The 9,939-nt window shown below is 49.5% G+C and overlaps 1 protein-coding gene across 1 annotated transcript; it reads right to left on the reverse strand.

The window, feature by feature from the left end:
- Positions 1 to 2,051: 2,051 nt before the first annotated feature.
- On the reverse strand, positions 2,052 to 8,225 carry TMEM235 (transmembrane protein 235). Its single transcript, XM_044420096.1, has 4 exons — positions 8,015 to 8,225; positions 5,620 to 5,700; positions 5,159 to 5,296; positions 2,052 to 2,423 (listed from the first exon to the last, which is right to left on the reverse strand). The coding sequence occupies exons 1-4, from the start codon at positions 8,223 to 8,225 to the stop codon at positions 2,191 to 2,193; spliced, it is 663 nt and encodes a 220-aa protein (XP_044276031.1). The 3' UTR covers positions 2,052 to 2,190.
- Positions 8,226 to 9,939: the final 1,714 nt, after the last annotated feature.

A 9,939-nucleotide genomic window follows, 5' to 3' on the forward strand; every position in this document is an offset into this window, starting at 1 on the left:
CTTGCGCCTTGCCCTGCTTGGCCCACTTGAGCTGGCCATGGTGGGACTGACCCGATGAGTCAGGGGAGCGGTGGATTCACTGTTTGAGGATGAACTCTCTGCTGCTTTGAAGGAGGCAGTGGAGCAGTCACTCCTGGAAGAACTAGCCTTGGATCCAGAGATCTATGCCAACTATTGTCCGGTCACAAACAGCCTGTTCCTGTAAAGTGCTCAAGAGAGTAGTGGCATCTCAGCTGCAGGCACTACTGAACGGCAGTGATTATCTGGATCCCTTCCAGTCTGAATTCCAGCCTTGTCTGGGGGCAGAATCAGCCTGATAGATGACCTTTGGGAGAGCAGGGGACTGGGATCCGGTTAATTCTTATGGATTGCTTAGTGGCTTTTAATAACATTGACCTCAGCATTCTTCCAAACTGCCTTTGCGAGATGGGAATTGAAGGCACTGTTCTGCAATGGTTCAATTCATATTCAGGGAGGGTTTCCAGAGAATAGCATTGGGTGCCTGCACTTAACCCCCTGGCAGCTGAACTGTGGGGTGCCACAAGGCACCATCTCATCCCCAATGCTATTTTTTGTCTCGATGAAGCTGCCAGGGACAGTCACCAGGAGATTTCCAAATATTGCCTGTAAGGGTGTTTTGTGATATAGCACCCCATCTGCTACATATTAGAAAGATTAAGTTTGAATTACCTTGTCCATCTCAGAGCCATTCAACACCTGCTGCCCTGGCAGCTGAAGTATCTTCCTTATCTCACTCTTCTCCTAAGCAAACACCCTGTAAGTTAGCCTCTGTGATGGTCCAAAGTGAGATTTTAGATGACTTAATGGAAGTGCAAATGATTCACTCATTTAAATCCCTCCCTAAGAAAGAACAAGGAAAGACAATCATAAGGCTAGACACTCTTAAAATATTCTGGCTTCTACTTGTTTTGTGGCAAAACCATTCATAATGAGAAAATGCAGGGGGGAAATCCCAAAACTGATGGTGCTTCAGATGTATTATTGCTGACAAATGAGGGAGAGAAATCAGCTGAGGTTTCTGCACAGTGTACTGTTTCTAGCCTCAATAATTGCTGTAGACATACTTCATGGGTAAGATTGTGTGAGTGAAGTTGCAACTGAATGTACCTACGCAGATGAGAAGCATTGTGAGATTCATTAAATAGTCACTAATGTCCGCCAACTCTTCACTGCATTCTGCTGCTGATGGAACAGACAGAAGTGATACATCTTCTCTCAGGGAGGCTTAGTTGACTCAGCCAGCCCCATTGAGCAAGGAGGACATAATTTAGTTTCCGGTCTCTAACCAGCCTCTTTGGTGAGCTTAACATCATTTACTCTGGAGTCAAAGGCTAATTTAGTAATAAAAGTCACAACACCTAATTAATAGACCCCAAAACACTGGCATTTGAGACAAGAAGTGGATCCCTGCAATTAAAAAGAGGAGCACCATGTTTCTGGGGAATCACCAAAATAACCCTTTATTGGATGAAAATGAAAGGAAAAGTGGCTTTTGGCCAAACTAAATATTAACTACCTTTGGATTGACAATACCTGTATCAGCCAAACTCTCAGATTACTTTATTTCAGTTGAATATTGCAGGATGGCTGAGTAAACACCCCGATGCCCAGTTTATTTACATTGCTAAATTTGTCACTTCATTAGTACCATAGCTGTGAGTTCAGGAGGAGCCAAAACACACATCTGCTTACTGGAGCTGTTTATTTCAAAGAAAGGAGGATCCAGATGCATCAAGGACGGGCAGAAAGCCATGCTTTGTGGAAGAGGAGCTGGACATCTCAAAGCTTCGGGTGAAGAGGTCATGGCTGCCACAGTTCCAGGGTATTTGTTGTCTTTCTCTGCCTTCCATGAACATCACGAGTTGAGTCACAGAACTCTTAGTCTGCCCACCCAGCACCGTAGGGCCAGTAAGCAGAGATGGAAACAGCTGTGCCTGATGGGTAAGGCTTCCTTGTACCTTCTGCCCCATTAGCTTAGCACATCCACAGGGAGAGCCATCCTCTCTGAGATCATGACCCTGTCCCTGCAAACCCTGTGGTTCATGTAAGGATGTTATAGCTGCAGAACAGTAGAGAACACTGTCAGAATTAGGAAGGGACCACGCACGGCAGGATTTCGTCACATATCCCTGCCAACGCTGCACTCCCCCTTCCCATCCTCTCCCAGGATCAGATAACCACTGAGCACACATCTGGCTTCAGGTGAAGCCCCCAAGCAGCCAGGAGGAGCAGGATGCCAGCCAGCCCCTCGGTGCCAAAAGAGAGCCAGGCGAGTGCCAGGGACCAGCCAAAAGCAACGTGGACGTGCTCAAAGTGCAGCTGGCCAAACAGGCGCACGGTCCCAATGAAAGCTGCCCTGGAGTAGCTGATGTAGATGCTGGTCCCTGACAGGGTCAGCAGTGCTGGTGGGGAGAAGAGGGGAGAGAAGGGTCAGCAAAGTGGAGTCGGGTACCAGGCACTGCCTCCAAATATGCCTCCCCTCCTTCTATTAGGGACTGGGTGAGCTCATTGGAGCATCCCTTGTCAGAGGCAATGAGGACAAACAACAAGACCTCACAAGTATCATGTCCTGCTTGTGAGTCTCCAGAGGCGGCTCGCCTGGCCACCTCATGTGCTGCTGAACACAGCCCCCCAGACCAATGGACCTTCCACTTGATCCAGAGAGGCGAATGCTGAGAAGCGGGCAGCTTCCTAAGGACTGGTTGTGCTTCAGTTGCCTGGGGAGTCCTTTCCATCAGGGCCTTCCCTTCCATGAAGCAAGGTGAATGCCCTCACCTCAGGCAGCAGATCCTGTAGGGCCGAAGATCCCGCTGCTAACATACCTGCAGGTCTCATGCGGTGCTTCAGAAAGCTACAGTGGTCCCTGCTCTGCGCCACACACCTGATGCCTCACTCTGAGGGCCCCTTAGAGCAAGGCGTCTGGTGTAGACTCCGGGAAGCCCCTCCATCTGCTCAGGAGAGCAGCCGGCACCACTTTCCAGAGCCCCTGGCCCACACGCCTTGTGAGGGCGCTGTCTTGAAAGCGAGGCACTGGCCCTGAGGTGGCCCAGGCAGTCTGCAAGGCCGCCTCCCCAGTCATGCCATCGCTGCCGTCGTCATGGGGGGATGGGCAGCAGCCAGAAGGTGGGAGATGCAGAGTGGCTGGCTACCAGTGCTGTTGCGGTCATGGGAGGGGGGCAGGTGGGCACTCAGCCTGCCCTCCCACCACTGTGCTGGGAGTGGAGGGGGAGAGGAGGGGCAGCGGGCACCCTACCACCTCAGGCAAGGCGAGTCCTTGCACCAACTCTGCTCTCCATTCGGCCTCCTGGTGAGAGTTCCTCTGAGGCAAAGCCATCAGCACCTGCTCCCTCCCCACATGGCAAAGTGGCAAAGAAAAAAGCCTGGCAGGATATGGCCGTGGCTTGGGCACCGCAAAGGAAGTGGTTCAAGATCCTGTTCAGAGCCTAGGGACGCCTTCCCCAAACTGGTGCCCACAAGATGGGCTGCATTACAACTCCCATCACCTGCAGCCACTGGCCGTGATGGGAGGGTCCAGCCTAGTGAATCTCTTGGCCGCTGTGCTGTGTTTCTAACATGATCAATCATCTTCGGAGTAAATACACATTTCCTGCCTCCATCACTGCTGTGAGAAGAACATACTGCCTCAATGAGTCCTAGCTCTGCCTGCAGCAACTCGAGCTCGTTCTTCTGAGAACAGAGAACTGCTGTGTGGCTTAAGGCTGCAAAGAATCTGATAAGCTGTTCTTTGGCATGGGGCAGAATGGGCAGCCTGTGCCCATTCTCGAGAGCCTAGAACAATTGCTAAAAAGACAACCAGCTCGGGTTGCTCAGGTCTGAGGTAATGCAGCACCAAAATCTGAAGTGAAAAACAACAAGACATGAGCGTTTATATCCATGCAGGGATGTTGTGGGAAGTGGAACATCCTGATTGCACACATGAAGATGTTCAAGTCCTAAGCATCTCTTAATCTTTCTCTTTTAAGGACCAATAGCATATTAACTAGCAGTTAAATTTTATAACTTTTATAACTTTTCCATAGTGTACTATAATTCTTTTATGCTGCAGACTATGTTACATAAAACCTTCAAGCTACATATTTTATGTGACTAAAGCCTTGTCTTAAAAGGTATTTTGCTAATTTCAAGAGAAAATATTTCATCGGTTTTTCCATTGTCCCTGCACATGTCTATTGAAAAGAAAATTCTTGGGGCAAAAACTGGGAAGGACAGTTTCTTCTGTTTGTTTGTTTTTTTCAGGCCTTCATATTCTTACCTGCAGTCAGATTTGAATAAGTGGTTTAGAGGATGGCAAACAGAAATTAGTTTTTGTATCACCAACAAGCCTGATGCCGCCCAAAGGGAAGGAGGGACTATAAGGAGCCCAGCCACAGTAGGTGAGGAGAATTCCTTGCATCAACAGGTCAAAGTGGATCAGCTACTGATAATTATCTACCCCATTAAACAGGGGTAGGAAACCTCAGACTTGGGGGCAAATCCTGCTGTCCCCCAGTCCCTGCAGGCCATTCCCCCAGGTCCACACTCTTTTCCCTGATCGCCAATGGCTGGGAGGCTTCCCAGCTTTTGTGCAGGTTTCCCTTATTCTAGTCTAAGCAGCTGAAATGCCTCTCGTTGGGCTTCATTGCTCACAACAAGAACTTCAAGCTGACATTTTGGAGATCTGGGTGTCACTATTCCATTTGCCCTCATCCTCATCCAGTCCCCAAGAGCCTCTCCAAAACAGAGCTTAGGCCTCAGGCTGAAAAATGTTCTCCACCCCTGCCATGCTGATGCACAGTCCAGGTCCCCTTGCTGCCCTGAGCCATGAAGACAGCTGATCTTGCTCTCTGGGAAGAAGGAGGAGGAGGAGGAGGAGGAGGAGGAGGAGGAGGAGGAGGAGGAGGCAGCAGCGGCAAGATTTGGGAATGGGAGAAAGTGCCTTTCCCATGGCAACAAGGCCCTGGCCACTGCACAAATAGCCACCGACAGGATCCTTCAGACTTGCTTCGTTCTGGCCAGAAGCACAGATGCAGTCCAATACTTCCCAGCTGTTCAGTGGCATTTTCCCATGTGGGGCATACTCAGGGAAGAAGACTCGGTTCCCTCCAATCAAGACCCTCCCAGCCATAGGTTTGCTTACCGCCCAACAGAAAATAACAGCCTGTGAACAGGAGAACCCAGGAGCTGCGAGCCAAGGAACCGATGATCCCGCAGATCCAGCCAAAAACCATCAAGGTGAGACTGAGGGGCAGTAGGACCACAAAGGCTCGGTGCATGCCTGGCAGAGGCAGAAAAGGAGAGCATGAAATGGAAAGAGGCAGGATCTTGGGCATGTTTTGGAGGGTTGACCTTTGAAGCGCATTTAACCCATGAGTTTTAAAAACTTGACATTTCCTGTGTGGGACAAACCAGGCTTTCACCTGCCCTCTCCCAACCCCAGATAGAGAATAAGTGTCCATCCTCAAGCATATTTGAGTTTACAGACAGTACAGCCAACCCCTACCCCAATCTCTCCTTATTTAGACCCAACATATAGGACATACTTCTGAACTCACCCACTTTCCTGGGTGCCAACCCCCCCACCCCAGGTCCTCTACTCACAGATAAGATGCTGCAGGGATGTTGGAACTTGCCAACTTTGTGGGCCAAATGGGTCAATCAAGGGCACACAGGCATTCTGCCCTAGGGAAAGAAGAGAAAGAGACAAAACCAGAAGGGAAGATGCAAGGCACTCCACAGTGCTGGAATACTTACTTCCAGGGTCATTGCTAGGACTGTTCTCCAGAGCCCCAAACCTCTTCCCAGAGCCTCACTGAGAATGGAAAGGTTTTTTTCCTTCAAGCTAATTGTCATACAGGGGTAATTTTCAGTTGGGATCCCTCCCATTGTTGCTACACCATACAGATGTCTCCTGCAAATTAGTTTGGCTTGCAAAAAAAAGTCTTCCGTTAGTTCTAATGGAAATTTTTCTTTCTTAAGTTCATGTGGATGTGGAGTTTGTGAAAGAGTTCACTACAAAACTTACCAGCCACTCTCTGTTCACAATCAATGACAAATTCTGCTAGAAGAGGAGCTGATTTAGGATGATTTGGGGACAGGGTTTAAAATAATGCACTCTATCTAGTGATTTGAATGAGTAGCTCATTGATTGGCTTTGTTTTTTTTCTGAAATGTGAATGAACCCTACTAATTATTATACTTTGCACTTATAAACATGCATATGTACATTTTATGCAGATGGGTGTCCTATGGCCTGGATCCTGAATTGTTTACATGCCCAGCAATGCCCCCTCTTTCATTCTCCTCTCCTGCAGCAGTGCTAACCAAAATGGGATATTCTGTAGCTTGGATAGGAACACCTGCCTAGGATCAGAGAGGTGAAGTTAACTGGACTGAAAGAGACAGAATGTGCAGCTATACTATGAGCACTAAGTTCTTTTGTTAGGGTGGTACCTAAATCAGCTTCCCCCAACTTAGTGCCTTCCAAATGCTTTGGACTCCAACACCCATCAACCCTAACCAACATGAACACCAGCTAGGAAGGCTGTAATTTTCATGCAAAGCATCTGGAGGAGTTGCCTTGCTAATTAGATGGCTGGGGGTGCATTCTAGGACTGTATGGGTGGACAAATGGATGCCTGATTCCCCTGTTTCTCAAAGTGGCTTGCTGGCATGCCTCACTCTCCTTTCTGCTCACAATATCAATATTTCACACATCCAGGGGATCTGTTACTGACATGGAGAAGGAATTTCTGTAGGCAAAAAGTAGGCCAGGTGTGCACTACTTGTGGGGAAGGGGAAATCTGGCCACTTGGCTGCCAATAGCTAACATATGGCATCTCTGAGAGCGTTGGATTGGCCCTTTCTTCCTAGCTATGGAAAATGGCCTCTGGTGCCCCAAGGGTCTCAGGATCAACAGTGTGAGAAAATGTGGCATCTCCGGCACTGTGTGTGTGAATTCTAACTTCAACTGTACACAAGAAGCCACACAGCTCAGAGGACAGAGCTCTGCCTCTGCACACCTCAGTCCCCATGATCCAGCACAGGCCACTTCCACATAAGCCCAGCCCTACAGCCAGGGACGGCAAAATACATGCTGGTTATCAAAAGTGGATTAGCAAGCATGGTCAATACCTCCTTTGAAATCAGACTCCTCAGACATCTTCATCTGATCCCCGCTTGGTTGACTCTTCTGACCAGATCTTTGCCGAAGAAACAGCGGGCACCTCACTTCACACCTCTTTTATTCCCCCTTGCATCACCAAGTCATGCCATTTGCTCTCCGATGTCCAACTTTCTCAGGCAGAATCTGATTTTCTCATGGACACTTCCAACTCTTCCTCTATTCTGATTGTCTCACTATCAGCATAGCCTAGTCTTTCTAGACATTGCATACTGGAAAGCTATGCTACAGATGTCTTGAAGCCACTGGGGTTCAAGCATTCCTGGTATAAATGGAATCCACTTACATTTTCTAAAGTGTGGCAAGCAGTATATACATCTGTCAAATAAATAGCAAAAATAATCCTTTACCAGAGACAATGGGTGGAAATGGTGTCATTTTTCAAGAATCATTTTAAGGACTCCTAGAGCTGGAGGCACAGAATGAGAGTTGGGGATTAGCTTTGGAAGAGGGTATGAAGAGTGGATGGGTTGAATTATGTAGCTGGTGAAGTACAGTCAAAAGGTCCTGGGGACACATGACACACACAGAAGGCAACACGAGGGAGGGGGTGGAGATGGGCACTGTCATCCTGACCGACACACAGAATTCCTGTAGGTCTTAGGTCGGGACGGGGGTGAGGGGGCTGCGGTGGATCTTCCCTGCCGCTAAACCAAGCAGAAGCAGAGGCCGGTGCGGGAGCCGCTGCCCGTGGTGGGAAGCGCTCCCGCTGCCCCCGCGCCCGCCAGGGGATGCGTGGGACGGGATGCCACTGGGAGACACCGAGAAAGAAGCGAGAGGGAGCCAGCGGCTCTGCACCTCGCGACGCCCTACCTTCGCAGAGACGCCAGAGCCCGGAGTGCGAACTCAGCTGCTCTGCCTCCCAAGCGCTGCGGTTGGGCCTCCCAGCCAAGTCCACACGCACCAAGTACCAGTAGTCGGTGCCGATGGCCGCGGTCAAGAGGCCGAAGCTGACGATCCCGCAGAGCGCCGCGCCGAGGCAGAGCGCGCCGGGAGGGCCCGCTCCCCCTCGCTTTGGCCCCATGATCCCGCCTCCGCACTCACGGCCACCTATGCCGCCGGGAAGCAGCCAAGCTGAGGCGCTCCCTTTCGCAGCGCAGCGCAGCGCAGCCCCCGCCCACTCGGCGGGAATGCTGGGGAAGGAGGGTGTGCGGTAAGGGGGCAACTACGGAGCGCCCCCATCCCCGGGTCGCCTTCTAGAAGGATGTGCTGCCAGCCTGGAGGATGGTGAGCCCCGGGGCGGGCAGTGTGGAAAGACCCGTGCCGCTCCAAGTAGGGATCGAGCGCAAAAAGCCAGCCGGAAAGACCACCCCAGCTGCACCCAGAGAAATAAAAGCAAAAACAAATTGGCAGGTCTCGAGACCTCCGGATGTCTTTCTCGGGCGAGAGGTTTAAACTTGCACATTATTTTCCTTAGAGAACCTTTGCTCCCCTAATAAAGGAATTGCATCAAAGTACTGGAATTTTGCAGGTACCCAACACGTAAGAAAAGCCATTCTGGAGCAGACCAAAAGTCTATCTAGCCTGGCACTCCCTACACACAATGGCACAGCAGCTGCCCACAGGAGCCCTCGAGCAGGATGAGTCCAGGACCTCCACCTGCCCGAGCGCCTCGGCAACTGGTGTGTGCAGGCACGCCGCCTCTGGTCAAGGGGGTAGCGCACAGCCAGCAAGGCGAGTAGCCACTGAGAGCCTCCTCCCTCGTGCATTTGTCCAATCTGCTTTCAAAGCCACCCTTTAAATCTCTCCATCTCCACTTTCTTCACACAATCATTATTTTACACACCTCTATTATGTCTCCCCTTACTCACCCTTTTTCTAAGCTAAGCATTCCCAGTTGTAGCCAGTTCTCAGGGGAGTTGCTCCAGCTCCCTGATCACTTTTGTTGCCTTTATCTATACTTTTCCCCACTCAGTAATGTCCTTTTTCAGGTGAGGTGATCAGCAATGAATATTCTAAGTGTGGCTGTACCAAAGATTTGTATAAGGGGAGCAAGATCTTGGTGTGACCACCTCTGCTTTATCCCCAAGGAAATAAAATCCCTTGTAATCTGTTCTTATTCAAATTTACCCACATGAAAGTGCTGCTGAACTCAGTGGTTTTTTTCCTCTCTATGTATAGCTACCCAGATTGCCAAGTTGCTTTCCTCCCTCTTACCTGCCCACCTCTGCACAGGTAGAAACCTAAGAAAAATTCTCAGTCATTGACCCATGAGTGGTGGGGTGTGGGGGCAAAATTCCGTGAGCAGACCATCTCAACCTCTGCCTTTCTTTGAACACATGGGCTCCCACAGCAATTTGGTCCTTGGCCAGCCCCATATGCCACTACCCCTGCTTAAATCTTTCTGCCTGAAATTTATTTCTGGTCCAAAATCATCCTCTCTCCTGCCTATGCTCTGTTTTTACAACAGAGGTGCCTATAGGAGACAGAGTCTTTTTAGGAGACGCATACAGTATATAGTATTTGTAAATCAGCAAATGCAAATTTGCACTTTTGATTTTTGGTCCGGTGAGCCTGGGCCATGGATCTTTGCGGTACTTAGCACTGCCCATGATCACTATCCTTCCTGTTGACTAAGCACAATGCCTTGGTTTTTTCTTGACTCCTCTCCATTAACCTTCCAAATTCAGTCTCTTACCAAAGCTTGTTGGTTCTCCTTACAGCACTCAGCTTGCTCTCACCATGCAACTCTATTATTATTATTATTATTATTATTATTATTATTATTATTATTATTA

Source organism: Varanus komodoensis, unplaced genomic scaffold (assembly GCF_004798865.1).
Source record: "Varanus komodoensis strain SLA01 unplaced genomic scaffold, ASM479886v1 scaffold11, whole genome shotgun sequence".
NCBI lineage: Eukaryota > Metazoa > Chordata > Lepidosauria > Squamata > Varanidae > Varanus > Varanus komodoensis.

What these genes read in the sequence shown, in the direction of transcription:
- TMEM235 (XM_044420096.1), bottom strand. Translation starts at nt 8,225, where the DNA reads ATGGGGCCAAAGCGAGGGGGAGCGGGCCCTCCCGGCGCGCTCTGCCTC. An exon ending in GCTCTGGCGTCTCTGCGAAG is followed by an intron (nt 5,701 to 8,014) that starts GTAGGGCGTCGC and finishes TTCTTTCCCTAG; the next exon opens with GGCAGAATGCCTGTGTGCCC. An exon ending in ATCCCTGCAGCATCTTATCT is followed by an intron (nt 5,297 to 5,619) that starts GTGAGTAGAGGA and finishes TGCCTCTGCCAG; the next exon opens with GCATGCACCGAGCCTTTGTG.